At 53.5% G+C, this 19,636-nt stretch overlaps 2 protein-coding genes across 4 annotated transcripts in view; one reads left to right on the forward strand and one right to left on the reverse strand.

Moving 5' to 3' along the window:
• The first annotated feature begins 3,300 nt into the window (after positions 1 to 3,300).
• LOC146428871 (T-cell-interacting, activating receptor on myeloid cells protein 1-like) lies at positions 3,301 to 5,860 on the forward strand. The gene is made up of 5 exons (XM_085079123.1): positions 3,301 to 3,926; positions 4,017 to 4,052; positions 4,249 to 4,518; positions 4,739 to 5,020; positions 5,635 to 5,860. The coding sequence occupies exons 1-5, from the start codon at positions 3,893 to 3,895 to the stop codon at positions 5,832 to 5,834; spliced, it is 822 nt and encodes a 273-aa protein (XP_084935249.1). The 5' UTR covers positions 3,301 to 3,892; the 3' UTR covers positions 5,835 to 5,860.
• Positions 5,861 to 7,178: 1,318 nt separating this feature from the next.
• The window catches only part of L3MBTL1 (L3MBTL histone methyl-lysine binding protein 1), a 28,341-nt gene continuing 15,883 nt past the window's right edge, over positions 7,179 to 19,636 (reverse strand). The window contains exons 12-23 of one of the 3 annotated variants that reach the window (XM_085079370.1): positions 19,256 to 19,347; positions 18,097 to 18,248; positions 17,935 to 18,011; positions 17,102 to 17,187; positions 16,445 to 16,555; positions 16,059 to 16,173; positions 15,703 to 15,802; positions 14,585 to 14,782; positions 14,249 to 14,295; positions 13,316 to 13,473; positions 12,533 to 12,595; positions 7,179 to 11,618 (exon numbers count right to left, since the gene is read on the reverse strand). In XM_085079370.1, coding sequence (XP_084935496.1) covers positions 11,484 to 11,618; positions 12,533 to 12,595; positions 13,316 to 13,473; positions 14,249 to 14,295; positions 14,585 to 14,782; positions 15,703 to 15,802; positions 16,059 to 16,173; positions 16,445 to 16,555; positions 17,102 to 17,187; positions 17,935 to 18,011; positions 18,097 to 18,248; positions 19,256 to 19,347 — 1,334 coding nt within the window. In that variant the 3' untranslated portion in view covers positions 7,179 to 11,483. Of the gene's footprint in view, positions 11,619 to 12,532; positions 12,596 to 13,315; positions 13,960 to 14,248; positions 14,296 to 14,584; positions 14,783 to 15,702; positions 15,803 to 16,058; positions 16,174 to 16,444; positions 16,556 to 17,101; positions 17,188 to 17,934; positions 18,012 to 18,096; positions 18,249 to 19,255; positions 19,357 to 19,636 lie in introns of those variants that run through there. The other 2 variants (XM_085079369.1, XM_085079371.1) reach the window with 2 other exon arrangements.

Below are 19,636 nucleotides of genomic sequence, written 5' to 3' on the forward strand. Positions count from 1 at the left end.
GTAGCCTTGCTGTGAAAAATTGCTGTGTAATGATGACTAACGTCTTTTTTCCTAGTACTAGCTGAGTTTAATAGTAGTAAAATAGCTGTTATAGTTTTATTAGAATGCTTGAACTGTCTGCTTGAACTGAATAACATCCCACGGCCGGACCCTGCCTCTGACATTCCAACTATCAGCTCCTGTCGCTGCAGGAACCACAACCTGGGAGTGATAACAGAATCAATGAAAGACGACTGCGCATGCTCTGAGGAGGCGGATCAGTTCCCAGAACATGCAAAATAGTTTGGAGAAAAATATGAATATGTTTAACTGTTTATGAATATGCATTAGGCTGAAGGGTATGTAAAGGGTGTCTCTGGCCATTCCAGGGGTGCTTTTTTTGCTGAATGCCAAAGCACCCAGCGCTGACCTTTTGCTTTTATCTGTCCCCTATTGTCTTTTATTAAACCTTTTAATCCTGACAGGAGAGTGTACCTCGTTTTTCACAAGGGACAGAGAGGGAGTGATCTAATCAGACACTTATTCTGTAGCGTCTTGGCTCTCAAAATTAAGGCAAAATTTGAAAAATTGAAACTGAAAATGAAAGACAAAGATAGGCAGACCATAAGAAAAGGACGTAGAACCCAAAGCAAGTCTGACATTATAATTTTAATTGTTTCCTTTCCCTTTTGGAAAATGCAAAGGTTCATTAAAAAAAAAACAACAATAAAACCTGCTTGTAGTCAGTTCTTATTATTTCTGAACTAATATGAAACAATTCGGATGGAAAAAAATGTTTTCCTGTTGATATTTTCAGGAAGAATATTTGCCAGTTTTATAATTCAAGACAATGCTTTTATCACAGTATTTTAGTTAATTCATAATTTAAAGTGTGGAAAATTACCTAAAAAAAAAGATAAAAATATAATTTACATAAAATATTTTTAAACCTTAATCTTAGGGATTTCTTCTTGTTTGTCTTCTTGAACAGCATTATTTTCCACGTTTTTGGCTTTTTGCCAAAATTCTAAAATTTGTGTGACAGGTGAAAAATCATTTGTGGCTTAGCTTAATGGTTAAAATCTAAAAACATCTGTGCCACAACTTATGGTCAACGTTGCACCGTATCAAATTTTGGGCGCACTTCAGCGAGCTGGGGGTTGATGCTGCTTGCCTCGGGAGCCTGAGTTTGCTGCTTCTCTTCAGCAGAAGCAGGTCTAGAACAATGTGGAGTTTGCCCTAACATTTCTTAAAGCCACCTTTCCTGGAAGTCTGCTTCAGACTGGTACTGGCTGCTCTCTGGCCTCAACATTGGAGGACACGGCTGCATGCTCAGCTGTGTGAATGGGCAGGTAAAGGAAGAGTTTGTTTCGTCTTAGCTCGTCTGAAGCTGCGTCTGCATGTGTTTAGAGTTTGTGATTGACATCTCCACCAACAGCCAAGGAAAATCCAGGTGGGAAGTGACAGCCAAGGTCTGCAGGCCTATTGGGAGACATAGACTCAGGTGTTACGAATACGATGGTGCCACCAATGAGCAGGTAGAAGATCATTGCTGGAGTCTGCTTTGCTGACTGGGAGCACTGCAGCAGTTGATGGATTTTGGCAGCAGGGACGGTTGCTTGTGATATTTGCATGGTTTGGAAACGGCTTGTATTTCTTTATCCTTCCCGTTTTTTTCTAGTATGGACGTACTACAGCTCTAGCCAGTGACCTGAGGCTGCAGAATTAAACAGGGGAACGTAGATGACTGAAAGGGGAATATGAATGACTTCCTTCAGGGCCAAAAAAGAGAAGAATCTGCTGTTTCACATATTTGTACTGTAGCCCAGAGTTGGATTTGATGATCATGATGGGTCCCTTCCAAGTCAGTATATTCTGTGATTTTAAGGTGAGAATGTCCAGTGTTAGAAAGGGTTAAGCTGGCTGGAATCAGAAATGCTGGGGATATTGATTCCTGACAGAGGGTGACATTTTACTTGCTGATGAGATAAGGTGTGCAGCAGCCTTGTCTTGTAGGCAATGCAGTCACTGAGGAGCCACCTTTGGGCAGTAGAGGGAGATGTAGCTGTAGCTGGGGATGAAGCCCAGCCCATAGTGTAGTTCTTTGGGGCTGTTTAAGTGGGTATGAGGAATTGTCTCCAGCCACATCTTTCCATACCCCTTGTAGAACCGTTTAAGGTGGTAGGACCCTGACAGTACATTGTCCATTGAAACTTTTGATATCTAAGCTCAAATGTGCCTGCAGGGCTACAATAAGGGGCACATCCTCTTGGTGCTGTTTGGGGGAGGCCCTGTGTGCCCCATGGGACTGGCTGTGTCAATGTGTGACCCCACATGCCCTCTGTCAGCTCCAAAACTGCTTGGACCTGGGAGCTTGGAGCTATGGCAGCCTCCTCTCTCACAGGCTGCTGGATCAGGCAACTCCTAACAATGGTGGTGGAGGGGGAAAAGCTCTTTCCATGGTCCCATGCCCTGGATGTGCACCCAGAGGTCAGTCTCAGGCTGAGGAAGGTGAGAAAAGGCTCTGGGGAGGGGTGCAAGGATTCCAATGTGCCCATGGATGGGCCCACGGCAATGCCATGAACATCATCCTGGATGGTGTGAGCCAGGCCAGGGCCACAGCGTGGCCAGGGCTTGTTTTCCACTGGGCACTGGTGAGCCCAGAGCACTTTGGTGTGGCCAGTGAGGGCTGTGGAGACAAATGGGCCTGAAAGGAGGCTTTCCAAGGAAATGTCAAGAATCAGTTGAGGCTGGGAGAGGCAATGTGGGGTTAGACAGGAGACAGGGCCAGAAGTGCCCAGAACCAGGAGGAGGCAGTAGGGCATCCTGTTGGCAAAACTTCTCCTTGCCTGTAATATCTCCAAGGAAGACCAAAAGGGCTGAAGGGGTAAGAAGGAAAATGATAGAAAAGGCTCTAGAAGGGACCACAGGGGTCATGGACAAATCCAGCTTTGCCTTTTTCCCATATAAACCCCACCTACCCAGCCCTGAGCCTTCCCTGTTTTTCTTGCTGTGGCAGAGGTTGCAGACACAGAGGGAACAGGACGTGCGGCCTGCAGCTCACGGGAGGGCAGGGAGCTACAAAAGCTGCTGCCTTCAGGGCAGAACCCCTGGAAAAGCTGCCACGTGTCCCACACAGCCCCAGAGCCACAATCCATCTGTTTCCTTCTCCCACATCCAGAGGTGCAAGTGACTTCCCCTGTTTAATTACTCTTTGTTCTTGCCAAAGGGAGCTCTGTCTACATCACTGGCCAGCCCAGAGAAGGTGCAGCTGAGGTGCACCTGGCTCCAGTGTGGGGTGGAAGGGAGCAGCTGTTTGGAGTAAGAACCATTGGTTGCTCCAGTGTGGGACTGGGGGCACCTGGATAGATGAGGAGTGGGACCAAATCTGTGGGGTGCATCCAGACCCACAGGTAGGAGGTATTGCTGTCCCTCCTGCAATAATAGACACTATAGGCCAGGAAGACAAATCTGCTCCTGAGAAGGCCAAAAATTAAGTTCCTTCCTTCCTATTCCATTTTGTTGAGCCACCAAACTAGTGGGTTTGTGGTTGCAAAACAACCCCCTATTTCATAAGGCAGAGAGGAAGCCATTACCCCATCAAGTGACCGGAAGGAAGAAAGAGAAACAAAAAGTCCTGATAGCTTTTCCCCCAAGGTCTGTAGGATCCTAAAATCTAAGTCGTCACGGGGTCCAGCCCTGGGCATGTGACTGGGACATTATCGTTCCAGTTCAACCATCCCAGCCCTGCAGCTGTGCTGCAGAAACCCAAGCTGTGGGACAGAAGGTGGCTTGTGGCAAGGAGGTCGTATCAGGAGGCACAAGAAGCCACCCAGCTGCTCAGTGCCTCTGGCCAAAGCCTTCCTCTGAAGAAGCCCTGCTTGAGCCGAGCACAGAGGGAGCCAAGAGGGACATGATGCTGCCTGTGACCCATGTGCTGGCCTTGGGTGAGTGCCAGAGGCGGTGGGGATTCCCAGAGGGTGACACGAGGTGTCCAGACACTCCACAGAGGTATTACACAGCTGCTTCTCTTGCAGGCGCTTGGCTGCTGGCACAGAGCAAGGCTAAACCGAGTGAGTATCTTGAGGAGGTAGATGGGGAGTTTGGACATATTTCTGGGCCCCACCTGTCTCCCAGGGCTCTTCTACAGCGCCCTGGAACAAAACTCACCCTTGTGTAGATATGGGGCCTGGAGGCAGCCCCAGGGTCACAGCAGGGCAGCGGCTGGGCGCTCCCTGTCTGTCTGGTAGCATCTCTCTCCCTGTGCAGGTGCCCCCACAATCTCCATCTTCCTGAAGCCACCTGGGGTGATCCCACCAGGAGGCTCCACCACCATCTGCTGCACTTGCCAGCGTGGCTATGGGAACTTCGTGCTGTACAAGGGTGGCCTGCAGCTCCGTACCCTGGAGCAGAGTGGCAGCAGGGCCGAGTTCTCCATCTCTAATGCCACCTACAAGGACAGTGGTACCTACACTTGTCATTACCTGGAAGGAGGCACTGTACTGGCTCGCAGTGATGAACTGGAAGTCTTTGTGAAAGGTGAGGGATGTGCTGTTTCCCCTCTCTGGGGTCACATGCCCCAGGGCACACTAGGATGCCAGTGGCCATTTCCATGATGGGCAGGGTTTTTCCTCCTCTTCCCTGGCTTGGAGAGGTTGGGACCATCTTCATCTCTGCCTGAGCCAGTTGGTGGCTTCACAGAGATCCTGGTGCTCCTGGCACCATGGCAAAACCCTCTATGCCTTTTCACTCCCCACAGAGCTCCGTCTGCCCAGACCTGACCTCTCTGTCCTGCCTGGGCTCAAGGTGACAGCGGGAGCTGATGTGACGTTCCGCTGCACCACCACACACCCCAGCAGCGGCTGTTACCTGTACCTGGAGGGCCAGGACCGAGCCCAACTGTTCTCACGGGAACAAGGCGACTACAACCTCTCCCACGTGCAGGAAGGTGACAGCGGCCGCTACAGCTGCCAGTGCTACACTCTGAATGCTTCGAGAGAATGGTCTGCTGTCAGCAAGGCATTGGACTTGGTGGTGAGAGGTGAGACACCCCCCAGCCACATCCTGCTCTACTCTTCCTCCCTGCAATCTGACACATCCTGTGGGAACTAAAAAAGAGGATTTAGGGCAGGAAAGCAGCTGTAAGAGGGGTCCAAGCTTCCTTCAGCTGTGTTTGAACGTGGCCAACTCCTCAAAGACCTTACAGATGACCTACAGACCCTATAGACACAGGATTGCTGGGTTGACAGATGGGGGCAAGAGCTAGAGAACACCTCTCCCTGCACCTCCCAGCCCCCAGGGACAGTCATATGTCTTGTCACAGCTCAGTGTAACCCTCTGGCTGGCAGTGGCATCTGAGGGCCAGCTCCCTGTTCCGTTCCTCCCTCCCATCTTTGGTGCCAGTGGGTGGGGTCATAGATGAGAGGCTGTGATTAGGGGGTGTCCCAGGGGACAGGGATGTGGGAGGTGCAGCTGGGGGCTCCCTTGTGGCTCCCTTTGAACTTCCCTTTGTGTCTCTTTAGCCCAGGACCTCCCTGGGGTGTCCCCTTGCCCTGTATGTCCCCGCGGATCCCCTGCTGCCCCCACGGGAGGACTCCGTTGGCCTGGGATTTCCAGGGGTTCCTTCCCAGTGACTGCCCTTTCTGTCCCCTGCAGATTACACGCTGTGCAACACCGTGCGCCTGGCGCTGGGAGCCGGGCTTCTGCTCCTGCTGGGGCTCATCACGGCAGAGGCTGCGGGGAGCCGCTGCTGCCGGGGCTGGAGGGGCTGCCCGCTCCCCGCAGGCAGTGCTGTCCTGCCGGGCACCACTGCGGGACCACCGCGGTTATGCCCCTCCAGCGCCTCGCTCGGATAAATAAACCGTCCCCGTCGCGGTCCCTGTGCCGGTTCCTGTTCTAGTTCCCGTCGCGGTTCCTGTCCCGGTCGCGGTTCCTTCCCTGTCGTGGTCCCTGTCCCCGTCCCAGTCTCGGTCCACACCCTGTCCCCGTCCCAGTCTCGGTCCATACCCTGTCCCGGTCTCTGTCTCTGTCTCTCTCCCAGTCCCTGTCCCGGTCCCTGTCCATGTCCCGGCTGCCTCGGGGGTCTCGCGGGGCGGGCGGGCAGTGGAACCCACAGGAACACGCAGAGGGGCGGGACCTTCTCCCCCGCGCCGCGCACTGACCGCTGCACTGACCGCTCCTGCCGCGTGCAATGACCACTGCTCTGACCGCTGCACTGACTACTGCACTAAGCTCTCAGAAACGCAGTGACTGCTGCACAGTGACCACTGCACTGACCACTCCACTGATTGCTGTGGCCGTGCAGTGACCGCTGGACAGACCAGTTGTTGGAAAATATATCAGGTTAAAAATTTTGTAAAACTTTAGTCGAAGGTTTTGTTTGTCTTTACCCTGGGAAAACGAATTTTAAGTTTCTTCCAGGGCATTGCTCCACCACATGAGGTCTGGTGAACTCAGCATACCAACAGACTGGGAGTGACCCCGAAGATAATCGAAAAGATAAAGACTATTAACAGAACATTCGCCAGGACCTTGTAGTTATCAACAAGATATGATGGATATCACAAACAGCTACCCCAGACCACCTCCAGCAGGGCTGAAGACGTCCTAGCCCGGAAAAAAGACTGATAGGAAAAACTGAAGAATGAAGAATCTAATTAGCATCAGAGGCGAAGAAATTCGGATCAAATAGAAAACTGAATACTAAAAGTTTGCTCAACTTTAGACCAGTGAACACTGACCCAATGCTTTCCTATGTATTTTTACTGTATAAAATATCTGAAAAATCGAGTAAAAGCTGTGTATCATTGAATGATTCTCTCTGCACACCCGGGCTATGTGTAGATGAGATGATTTCTGTGGTACATCCTGGCCAGAAAAACATCCTGGCCAGATAATAAAGTAATGCCTTGACTCTCTAACATTAAAATGTTGTTGGAGAGTTTTTGTACTTTTTCCAGCAGATTCGGTGACACAGTCAACCGACCACTTTGCTGAGCACTCCTGCCACGCAGCAACCACTCCAGCCATGTGGTGCCCTCTCCCATGAGGTGATTGCTCCTGCTGCACACTGACCACTCCACTGGCTTCTCCCACTATGCAGTGACCACTCCTGCTACCCCACTGCAGTGATGGTTCCCACTGCCCCATAGCAATGACTGCTCCAGCCATGCAGTGACCACTCCTGCTTCACAGGCCTCTGTTGCTCACATTCGTTTATTATTTTAAAACACTGACAAAACACATCACACCATCATCTATATATATAAATTTACTTTTGTACCGTAATAAATTTATATATATAGGGCCTTTAAATCTCTGTACGTTCAAGACACACAGTTCCAGAATAGCTGCACTGGCTACAACAGAAGAATTTTCATTATGAAAACACAGAGAGGAGGCGCCAATATCAAAAATACAGAAAAAAAGAAATTAAGAAAGAGTGCAAAATGAATGAAAGTGCAAAAAAGCTTTTGTTATCATAATCACACTCCCTCCACAATATGGTCCCCATTCCCCCCTCCAGGAATGAGCAAGCCTCACAACCCAGAGGAAAGCACTGGGCTGGGGGAAGGGAGCCAGGCTGCAGCCCTCCTGTCTTTCCCTCTCTGCACCAAGGAGCTCTCCCAGAGGATGAGGAGTGAGGAACATGAGCAGCCAAGTCACACCCCTCTCCAGACTCCCTTCTCCAACACCCTCATTGCACTCACGGACCCAGATGTGCCCCTGCAGGCAGCAGCTGCCCTAAGCCCTCCCAGGACCAAATGGAGGGTGCTTTTCTTTTCTGAAAGTGCTTGTGATCGCCACGGAAAGCAGCAGAGGAAGGTGAGGGCAGGCGGCTACACTCTGGTGGGGCAGGCACAGCTGCCCTTCCCGCTCAGCTCCAGGCTGGCTGCTCTCATGGAAACAGACCTTGGCTCGCACTGTCCCAGTGCTGCCCATTTCCACGAGGAGGAGGAAACACTTTCCCAAGAGGCTCCAACTGCTCCCATGCACCCAGAGTTGGCTGCAGACCAGACTCCCAAAGTTACCCCATAGCTGAGGCTGGAGCATGTGGTGAGACCTCTCCCATGGCTCCAGCTAAGCCCTGCCAACACCAGCTGCAGGGGGAGGAATGGCAGAAACAGAGACTTGGGGACCTCCACACAGAAAAACATTTGACTTGAAGAATTCTTCATTGACTTAGAAATTCTGACTGCAGTCACATCTCCCAGAAAGTCCCCAGAGGGGAAGCTGCGGGTCAGACCCAGCCCCACTGTCCTCTCTGGCTTCTTAGTGACACGGCAGTGAACGTCCCTGTGAGGAATCTGGTCAGGCAACAGGGGAAGGACAGAAAACTTTGGGTGCTTCTACCTTGGTCACAGCTGTCCTTGATGGTCCCTGAGGGGGGACTCCCACTCAATGCTCTGTGGGGATGGAGAACCTGCCAAGGCCAGGGGTGCAGCAAACCTGCTTTATCCTGGCCTCCCTGCTGGGACCAGGGACAACTGCTCATGGAGAACCCATCACCTGAGACCCTGGGATGGGCATCTGTCGCCTCCACAGCACCAGAGACCCGCACCCTAAAACAGCAACACACCAACAGCCGGAGAATGGTGATGTGGTACTCCCATAATCACCCATCCACACGTACACAATGCTTTGGGTTTGGTTTTGACGGACACAGAAGGTTACAAGTTTTAACAGTAAATAGCCCTTGACCACCTACAAACCCTGTAACTCCCTCACCCAGACAAATCCAGCAGCTTTGTATCCCAGCAGCTACATCAGCCCAAGAGGCTGAGGAAGCAATGCTCAATTCAGCAGGTGTGTGACACAGAGCCTCCCAAGTCCCATCACCCTTCCAGTGGGACTGGTGTTCCTGACCTCTGCTCCCGGCACAGAGCTCAGCTGCCAAGACCCCCCAGGTGAGGGGCAACACCCTGGCAGGAGCTCTCTGAGAGGTCATGTCTGCTCTCTGAGAGGGAGGTGAGGAGAGCCCAGGGCAGGCGGTGCCGTTATTGGCAGTGTGGGATGCACCTCTGCCTGTGTTGCTGGTGCCCAGGCAGAGCACAGTTTGGTTACACCTGACAGCAGAGCAAGAGCTGGTGGTGCTGGTTGTATGCAGCCCTGGGGGCAGCCTGGGCTTGACTCGTGGCTCCTCTTCCCCTTCAGCAGGATCTTCTGAGCACCTCTGCTCTCCCTGGCAGCCCTGTGAGACACAAGGCTCTCCATCCTTCACTGTAGTTTCAGATCTGGTGCCTGGGTAGCAGCTCCTCTCCCAGCACCCTGGGACAGTGCTCGGTTCCTTTCCCAACAGGAGGAACAACTTCACACATGGGAATACCACAGATGAGGAAGGATGCTTTCCTAAGATCAGTCCTTGCAAGCTCAAGGGCTGTGTCCAGTGTGAGGGAGCCTTTTCATTCCAGATTACACCTGGAAAGGTCTCAGCACCATTCACAGCCTGGGCTGAGGGTACCAGAGCTCCTTTTCTTCTACCCCAGCACACAGTGGCCCAGAAAGACACTCTCCATCAGCTGAAGAGACCAACTCCCACACCATTCCCTGCAGATCAAGGGTGGGGGAGTGACCCTGGGACTCAGGGACACAGCTGTTCCTTCCCACTCCCTCTCTCCACAGCTAGCCATGCTGCAGTGCTTGAAGAGACACAAGGACATAAAAAAGGAAAGGAGAGGGAAAGCTGCCTAAATCAAACCCAAGCATTGACAAAACAAAGACATGGACAAGTTGCAAGTCCTGTGTGAAGAGCAAGCGGCAGACATATCAAGAGCAGGTCAAACGTGACCCCAAATAGTCAATAACAGAGTCAAAATGCTACATTTCCATGGGAAGCCTCAAACAGGTTGACCCAGATGGGACAGCGGCTCCCAAGGCAGCTCTGCTCCAAGACGCATTGCTGGTGCACTTGCTCGCATCTCTGCATCCCTGTCTTTGGGCACTGGGAAAGGGGGGAAATTGTTTTGATACTGCTATGTCATTGTTGGGAATGGGAAAGGAAGCAGCCGTGGGACTGGGATCACATTGCTGCAGCCTACAGAGAGCCCCTGGGCAGGTGGCTGTCCTCCAGCACTGCATGGCCACTCCCTGCTGCAACAGCTCCCACAGCAGGCGCGCCAGGGTGATGGACCACTGAGAGCAGCATGGGGGCTGCCAGGAGGCACAGGGACTATCAGAAGCTGCTGGGGCTCTGCCAGGACCCCCAGGCATGTTGGCTTTTCTGGCTCTGCAGCCCTTCAGTCCCTCTTCCATTACAAAGGACAATGTTATATGACCATTCCCAAAGTGCCTGCATCCCTGTTGGAAATGTGCTACATTCTGAAAAGGACTGAAACACACCAGGTAAATGCTGGATTTCTTTTAGCCCTGCAGGCAAGTGATCCAGGAAGAGCAGAAGATCCTGCCCTTCAGACAGCAAAACCTGGGTGCCTTGTGAGGGCGAAAAGAGGGGAAAAGGCAGCTTGGCAGAATCGACTCAGCCAAATCAGAAACACCTTCAGAAGTGACTGTGGATCTGTCTATTGGAGCAATGGATGCTTCTTGTCCTTAGCAGCTGTCTCCCTCTAGAGAGGGCCTTGCTCCTAACACATGGACCAAAGAGGGTCCAACTTCCTTTGCAGAGGATTCTTCAATTGGTGCAAGAGGAACAACCTATCCAAGCATCCTTCCTCCCAGAGAAGTACTGGACAAAACAGTCTGAAGCACAAGAAGAAATGGAGCCTGTTCTGCGCCCAGCCAGCCCTGGCCCAGTAGGGCCCTGGGGCTGCTGCATTCCAGGAAAGAGGAATAAAGCACAGGTGCTGGTCATGGGCAGAGCAGCAGCCAGGACAGCTGCTCCCTGAAGGGGCAAGAGGTGGCCACTGGTTTGCAATGTGGTGCAGGGGCAAAGCAAAGTCATCAACTAGCCTTAAAAAAAGGATGCCTGTGGGGACAAGTGAAAATAATTCAGAGAAAAAGGCAAAATGAGCAGAAGCTCCTTGAGAATGTCCCTTGGAAACAGTGGTAGCACAAGTACCCTCAGAGGATCACACTGAGGGAGAAACCCCAAATCATTCTCAGCTGCTGATCAAAGGCAAGAGCAGCCTTTCAGCAGGTGTGAGCATGGAAGCAAGCAGTCAGTCCCTTCCCATCTGGGTGACTTGAGCAGTGGTATCAGCCCCCAGCTGTTACACCCTCCACAGTGCTCCCCCAGCCCTGAACACCCCTGGCCTGGTGCAGTCCCAGCAGGGCATAGGGGCAGCTGGAGAACTAAGATGGGCCAGTGCCACACCCACCCTCCTTCCCTGCAGCCACCCCTGAGACCAGGGGTCAGCCTGTACCCAGCGCTGCAGAAGGGCAGCATGGAGGGAAGAGGATGGGAGATGCACTGGTGGGAGAGCGGAGATGTGGCATCCAGGACATGAGCAGGACGTGACAAGCTGCGGTCGGTTGGGGGAATCTCTGTCCTGACCAGACAGTTGGGCAGCACCAGTGCTGAGGGAGGCTCCCAGATGGGCCAAGAAAAGTCACTTTAAGGTGTCATCAGCATTCTTAAACATGAGGATGGCATTGTAGATCTTGAGTGCTGGGCCCAGCTTGACACTCATAATCTTGACTATGTCAGCCTGCGTCAGCAAGAGGAACGCCTCGCCATCGATCATCTGGGGAGGAGAGCAGGGACAAAGGCACTCACCGCAAACCCGGGCTGGCATTCCTGGGGACAGCCTGCACCAGCACGAGCTGGCCAGGAGCCACAGGTGACCCCAGAGAGCAGGGCAGGGGCCACCCACAGCAGTCCCCCACTGTCCCAGGGAAACCCCAGCTGGCACCTGGCGTGCCCAGGAACAGGGCAGAGGAGGAAAGACCCTTCCAGGGGCCATCCCAGAAGCTCACACTGCAGCCAGGTTGGGTTTCTGTGCTGCAGTCCCCTGGGCACAGCACAGAGCCAGCACAAGCTGCTCTGGGCAAGCAGCTGTTCATGCCCTGCTCCAGGCACCAGCATCCATGGACACTGTCCCAGTTCAGCTTTGCCTGCCTGAGCACCCTTAAAAGCACAGGGGACATTCATGGACAGGCTGCAACAGTGGCTGTACACAGTGTGACCAGGATCAGCCCCGGATTTCAGAGCCACCCCCACACATCTGCCCACAGAGTGTCCAAAACCACTGACCCTGACAGGCAGCAGTGTCACCCAACTGTTGTGCTGGTGGGAGGGGCAAAGGGGGAAGGATGAAAGGGTGAGGGGGAAGCAGCTTCGCTTTAGGCCGCAGCACCATCCTCCTCCTGCCGCCCATCTGCATCCCCTCAGAGGGGCCCTCCGTACCCCATGCCGGGAGAACAGGGCAGCACAGCTCCTTGGGGGTCAGCAGCTCCCCTCCTGCCCCGTATGGGCACAGCCAGATGGCAGCACACTCCCATGCAGTGGGGCTGCAGGGTGGGACCAATGCCAGGTGCTGGATGTGTCCCCAGCATCCAGCAGCAAGCCACTGCAGGAAGGGCACTGGCCAATTCCTCCTGGCCCTGGTGACAAACAGTTGTCCTTGGCCACCTGCTCTCAGATGCCAACCCTTCTCACCTCATCCTTGAAGAGCTTGGCTTGGTCCTCGCAACCCGTCAGAGTCTGAACAAAGCTAAACACCTTGGAATAAACAGAGAGAAATGTCAAGTCAGAGCAATGTTTCTGACTGGAGAGCGTCCTGAGGCCACATCCTCACATTTTGAGCCCTGCAAGGTGCCACAGGGCTGTTGGGGCAGAGGCTGCAGTTGCTTTGCCCTCCCATGCCAGAGCCCACCCCTGGCCCCAGGCACAGGCATTGGCATCCCCCAGAAAAGGCTTCAGCAGCTCCATCTCCAGCAAGTGTCTCCAGCACAGCAAGAGGATTCCCACCGAGGGCTGGGGCAGCAGAGGGGCACACAGGGGGGTAATGGGGAAATGAAGGGATTGTTAAGGTTGGCAGAGCCCTCTGAGCTCATCCAAGCCAACCACTGAGCAGCACTGTCAAGGCCACCACTAAGCCATGTCCCCAGATGCCACATCCACACACCTTTTGAACACTTCCAGGGATGGTGAGTCCACCACTGCCCTGGGCAGCCTGTGCCAGTGCCTGAGAGCAGGCAGGGGCTGCTGGGGTTGGTGCCAGAACTCCTCCATCTACTCAGGCCTTAAGAGGGATCACCATGGGTGCCCAAGAAAGTGAACAAAGGTGACAACATGTCCAGCAGACCCCTTCTCGCCAGCTCAGGGAAGTGGCCACCAAAGTGCCTGGTGCATGTGCCACGGTGCTGCACGGCCAGGCAGGGCACTCCTAGCCACACCAGTGCATCAGGAGCCAGCATGGAGCCTTCCAAAGCACCTCACCTCATCAATGGTCCACTTGGCCACCGTGGCTGCTGTGATGCCAGCCACGCCCGGCAGCAGCTTGCAGTGCTGCTCCCAGCACAGGGACAGGGAGCGGTCAGGGTGGGCGGACAGGGCAGACATGAAGAGCGACTGGTGCATATTGTCTGAAGAAATAGCTGGGGATAAAGTGCAAGATGTGATATGAGGTAAAGGATGAGAACATCCCATCCCATCGTGTCCTACAAGCCTCAGGAAGAGCCCTGCTCAGGGCAGGGCCCAGGGCTGGCAGCAGATGGTCTGATAAGTCCAGGTATCAAGAGCTAGTGGCTGTCCCTTGAATCAACAAGGTATCAGTGTATCCAAGTGTTCGGTTTGGTGGGATTTGGAATGCTGGGGAAAGAAGCTGAGATGAGCTTGGCTTTGCCTTGTTCTCAAGACCTTTAATCATTCATTTTCCACTCACCCCCAGCAGTGGGGTAGGTGGCAGGATAGCCCATGGTAAAAGGGATGCTGGCTGGAATACACATCAGGCATCTGCTTCTGTCAGGCACCAGAACTAAATGCCAAGCCAACTGTCCAGCATCAGCTTCTGTGCAGCAGCAATAATTTGGCACTTCACAACCACACTGAAATTTTGGGGCACAACTTCACACTCTCCCTGTCTGAAGAGGACAAAGCACCACAGAAAATACACTGCCATAGAGAGGATCCTAATTCCATGCCCTAAAGCACTCAAAGATTCCCAGCCATAACCTGAGAGCCAAACTGAGGAAGCTCTGTGAGCACAAGGCAGGGATGTCCCTTACTGGTGGTCAGCTCTGGCAGTTGACCACAAGCCCCTCACTGGGGTAGACCTTTGCGAGCCAAGGGAGACCTGCCCCAGCACCCCCACCCTGCCCAGCCCCTCCAGCCTTGCCCTGCAATGACACCGTGGCAGAGGATGGCACTTACTCTGGAAGTCTTCCTGCTGGATCTTCCGGTACTTTGGAGGTCTCCCTCTAAAGAGACAGGAAGACTGATGTCCAGCTGGGCTGGGACTGGCCCAAGGGCCCTCCTCCCCAGCGCCCACAGCAATGCCTCGGCAGCGGGAGCAGGGACCTCTTGGACCCTGACCCAAAGGGTTGACAGCCAAAGCCAGAAACCACGGGATGAAAAAGCGAGAGAGGCGCCTGGCAGAGCCGGCAGGGCCGAGGCTAAGGAGCCTCCGTGGCTCAGTCCCCCCTTCCAGGGCAGGCAGAGGCGGCTCAGGGGCCCTCCCAGCACGGGGCTCGCCAGCCGCACCCCTACCTCCCGTGGTGCCGCGATTTCTTTCGCTGAGGGAAACCCATCGGGCTTCTCTTGCGACTGGAGGCCTCGGTGTCGGACAGGTCAGCCTTCAGCCTGCCCTGGTTCTTCTCTGCCAGCGGGCACCCTGAGAGGCAGTAATGGGCTGTGAACCTCCCCGTCACATGGCCTGACCCATCACAGCCTGGCGTGGGGCACTTCCTAGAGAACAGAGGGGACACAAGCGTTGGGTCCAGCTCTGAGCAGCATGGGGGGACAAGCCAGCAGAGCCACCCTTCTGCCCCTGAGAAGGGCAGCTATAGCCCTGGCCATGGAAGGCTGAGGAAAGATGTGTCAACCAAATTCCCAGGGCCAGGTTGCTGGGGGCAGGGGCAGGGCACAACCAGTCCCTCCAGGTACAAACCTTGGCAATCTGCAATCCCTGCAAAACTGGGCAAGGCACCAGCATGCTGATGGAGCAGCTCATTGGGGCTCACAGAGTCTCCATATTCCCTTGCCCCCACAGACATGCAGACCAGCCTCAGAGCGAGCAGGAAGTGAGTGCCATGAGTGTGACCAGCAGACAAATCCCTGGGAGGCAGACCTGCCCTCCCCATCCTCATGGATACTCCACCATACTGGCTCCTCCTGACACCAGCCTAGTGCTGGGGTTGGCACTAGATCCAGCCTGGTTTCCCCTGGAAAAGGTCCCTCAAGTGACTGCCTGAGCAGGGACCATGCACTGCTCCTTCTTGGGACTTCCCAGCTCAAAGCCTGACACGGAAAGGCATCCACAATGGATGGGGGGAGCAGTGTCCTCACAGCTGGTGTCAGTGAACAGCATCCACACTGTCCTCTCTGTAGCCCAAAGGTCCCCACGGGTAAGTGGACACACAGAGCACCTGCAGGGGCTCTGGGGCTGCAGGACAGGCACAGGAGGGGCTCACAGGGGTTGCTCCACCTGGGGTCCTGGTACTGCCCCGGGGCCTGGCCTGGGCTAGCAGCGGCAGAGCCAGTCTGGGGTGGGTTCAGAGGAGGGCTCGATGCTGGTGGGGGTGGCAGGTGAGGACGAGCAGATGAAGAGCTGGCCTGGCCCAGCAGGGAAGAAGTTGTGCCCCTCTGGGCTGTGTTGGGGAGCTCACCTGTGGTGAAAGCTGTACTTGGAGCTCTTGGAGTGAGGGATGCTCTTGCAGCCCAGGCTTGGGCAGCCTCCATGGGCAGAGGAGGCTGGTTCCTTTGGCCCTACAGCCGGAGGAGAGGAACAGGAGAGAGGTTGTCATGGCTGCAAGCCCAGGCAGAGACAGGGTTCTGGGCTCTCTGCCTGCACCAAACAGGTAGGACTTTTCCAACTGACAAGTTCATGGAATGGCCTTTCCTCCCTGCCCATCCTCAGCCAGCACCTGCCCTCTCATTTCTGTGCATGGGCAGGTGGCAGTGACAGTGGGGTCTGGCATGCTTGTGCCCTGTGAGGAGGGACTGACACAGGTGCAGCACTTACTGAGAGGAGGTTGCAATGGGTGCCCAGTTTTTGTGCACCAGCCCATGGGATGGATGTCTGGATGATCTGCATCAATCCAGAAATCATACACGTGGCTCCAGCCGTCAAAATGGATCTGGGGAAGCAAATAGAGAGGTCATTATTCACATCCCAGGGCACCTTTATGAAGAACTCTGGAGCCCTCTGAGTTGAAAGCCAGCAGCAGGATAGAGCTGAAGGGCAGCTGAAGGGCAGCTGAAGGCTCTCCACTCCTGGAGCCAGGCACTGGGACCTGCCCACCCCAGCACACTGTGCTTCCACAGAGCGCACCCAGTGAGCTGGGAAGGGCAGGAGCAAGCCAGCACAGGGCCTGCACACAGGCTCAGCACTGATGTTCCAGCACGCACCTTTATTCTGTGATCTTCCACGTCCTCCACACTGGCCACTCGGATGAAGGAAGGAGTCCTCCTGTCCACTGCCTCCAGCTTCATGTTGACCAGGAAACCATGGGGCGGACGCTGGAAGAGCCCAGTCAGGGGCAGCAGGGCCCTGCTTCAGGCTCCCACCACCTTGGCAGCTTTCCCAGCAGTGTGTCCTCCTCGAGCCCAGCTCCCAGCCCTGGCCTGGCTGCAGAAGAGCCATCCCAGCTCACAGTGGCAACAGGAGAGAGTGGGAACAGGCTCCCTGCATCTGAGCTGTCTTTAACAAGATGTGTCCCAGGGCAGAAGGTCTCTGAGAGACACATTTTGAGGATCTGTATTGCAACCACACTTGGCTGGACACAGCTGCTGGTGGTGCAGTTGGAGACAAAAACTAATCAAGCAAACCTAACTTATTTCCCATCACTCAACCTCCTTCTAGTTGAGGAGACAGTCGTACTCATTTTTCCCAGTTTTGAACTATTTGCCCAGGATAGCCCTGACTTCTGAGTGTAGTTCCAAAGCCCAGGCCTGTGGCAGGAGAATACAGAACATCACAGGACTTGTCACTAAAGCAAAGACCTGACAATGAAGAAAACCCAAATTCCTGCCCAGGTGGGGTGGAGCAGATGATGTGGCACTCACCACTTTAAAGGCCCAAGCTGGGACAGCAGATGCTCCGGTTTCCTTCAAATACTTTTCCCAGGTGAAGTTGTCAGGGTCAGGATAATCTGGAAGGTGGAAGATGCAGAAGGTGAGACACACCTGCAGAAAGTACCCCAGAATGTTCCCCTGCCTTCAAGGGCCAACCAAGTCTGTGCCAGGCACACAGGAACCTGAGAGATGCCAAGAAGTGCTGCTATTTTCTCATGGACCATGTAGCCCACAATACAAGGAAGCAGAAACAGCTGGGTGTGCACAGACAGCATGTGTCCTCCTTGTGTCTCCGAGTGGAGACTTGGCCCAACATAAGCACCATGCTGCACCTGAACAGGTGTGTGGCGTTAAACACATGATTTTCACAATGGTATGGTGAAGACACTTTATTGCAAAAATTTAGGGTTTTAAAATTGTTAGTTTGTCATGAGTTGACATCCTTGTGAGGCATAACAGATGTGCTTAACTAACTACTATAGACTACGATAGGAACACGTATCAGGTGAAACCAACTAGGAGCCTCATGGTGTGAACACTTATTGGTTTTAATAATTGTTTTACAATTATGCCATTTGTTTTTTAACTCTAGTTTAGCTGAGTCATTCTCAGAATGCTTTTCTAGTTAGTCAAAGTAAAAGAAGTGAGCAAGGATTTTACAAGGGCAGCAAGGCCCACACTTTGCAAGGCCTTTTTGATCTGGAACACAGATGTACAGGAGCCTTGACAGAAGGTTTGTGCCCCCAGAACCCCCATACCACTCTGGGAAGCCTGTTCCCAAGGGGATGCACTCCCAGGCCACACCTGACTGACCACTGACTCACCTTGAGGAGGTGTGAGGGGCTTGCCATGCTCGTGACACCATCCAACTGGGTGGATGTACGGACTGCTGGGGTCACACCTACAAAACACACCCAAGCTCTTACGCAGGGCCCTCTGTGGGTGTCTACCCACCACTGGACCCTCAGGAGCCTCTGTGCACTTACCAGTAGTCGTAAGTATCATCCCAGTTGTCAAAGTGCACCAGAAAGCGATTGTCCACCACGTCAGTCACTGTGGCAACACAGATCAGGGAAGGGTTCATGCGGTCCACAGCTTCGAGCTTCATGCCCACCTTGAAGCCTGGGGAAGCCTCGTGCTGGCAGGAGAGAGGGGCAGGGTTTTTCCAGAGCTGCAGCCACAACTCCTTCCTCACCACCTCCCTTGCCTGCTGCAAGAAGGCACCTGCTCAAACCCTCCCAAAACCATACCCTCTCTGGCCTCCAGACAGGCACAGGACCACTCAGGCTCCCTGAAGGGCAGTGCCCTGCTGTGCATGCAAGGAAAGAGGCAGGGGGTAACTTAGCTTGGCCACACAAAGAAAGAGGAAAAGTGATCTTCAGACCCTCAGGATCTGCTATAAGCAGTAAATTCTAAGAGAAAAAGACCCCTCCAACTGACACTAGTTCTGATTTTGTCCAAAACACTTGTTTGTGGTCACAGTCCTCCAGTATCAGCAACAACCAACTCCCAGGCATGGCAGGAGGAGCTGGGATGGGGCCCTTCTCCCTTCTTTGTCTTTATTTCTTGGATCCAGAATCTGTGCAAACACTGCATCACACACTCGTGGGGTTGTTGCAGGAATGAACAGCAGAGTTTAGACACAATAAATAACTCAGAGAGGCTGATTTAGCAGCAGGTTGAGTTTACTGCGCAGCTGACAAACGAATGATCAGCATTTTGCACTCTCCTACATTCCCACTTTCCTTACCCAAGCTTCCATGTGAAAAAAATAGGCAGACAAAGAAACAATGAAGACACGAAACAGAGACAAAGGAATTATACTTATGAAACATGAACTGGCTTTTTAAAATGAAGTAGTTGTTGGGAGTAGTCGTTACTTCTCCTCTCCAGAATGTCTGTAACAGATTTTATTGTCCATGAGATCAGCCTGGATGAAACAGAATCAGACCAGCACCAATTTTGGGCACATCAAATGAGTGTCCAAGCTACAGATCCTGAGCAGCAAAGTGAACAGTGCACTATGGGCTTGAGGGATGTGGGGTGGACAAATCAAAGCCCAGTGATGATGGAGGCATTTTGCTGGAGGGGAAAAGTCACAACTGAACCTGTAGGCACTGGCAGGAAGGAGATGCTGCTACTCACAGTGTTTCGGACCATGAAGAGGTGTTTAGGGGCTGCCTGAGCCTTTGTTAACTTCAGGTAGTTTGTCCAGCTGAATTCTTCTTCCTTATAACCTACAACCCCTCAGGAAGAGAAATGAGAGCAGTGAGTTCACAGTCAGGAGGTCGTGAGGGTGAGCCTGGCCATCCCTGACCTCCTGTCACCTGCCAGGCATGTCCTGTTGTGTGCAGACAGGATCTACAGCAGACCTGGGATGCCCAAAGCCTATGGCTTAGGTCTGATGGGTGGTTTTGAAGGGGTGTGAGGAAACATGAGCAGTGGAGTGGAAATCCAGAGCACAGCTCCTCCTCCAGTCCTGCCTGCCCTAGGGGACAGCTGGTGGCACTGGGAGGTCCAGAGCAA

Source organism: Lichenostomus cassidix, chromosome 20 (genome assembly GCF_008360975.1).
Source record: "Lichenostomus cassidix isolate B80296 chromosome 20, HeHo_3.0, whole genome shotgun sequence".
NCBI classification, from domain to species: Eukaryota; Metazoa; Chordata; class Aves; order Passeriformes; family Meliphagidae; genus Lichenostomus; species Lichenostomus cassidix.

Excerpts from the sequence above, each read along its gene's own strand:
- LOC146428871 (XM_085079123.1), top strand. The coding sequence starts at position 3,893 with ATGATGCTGCCTGTGACCCATGTGCTGGCCTTGG. Across the intron at positions 3,927-4,016 it reads GACCCATGTGCTGGCCTTGG|GCGCTTGGCTGCTGGCACAG; the intron begins GTGAGTGCCAGA and ends CTTCTCTTGCAG. Across the intron at positions 4,519-4,738 it reads ACTGGAAGTCTTTGTGAAAG|AGCTCCGTCTGCCCAGACCT; the intron begins GTGAGGGATGTG and ends CACTCCCCACAG.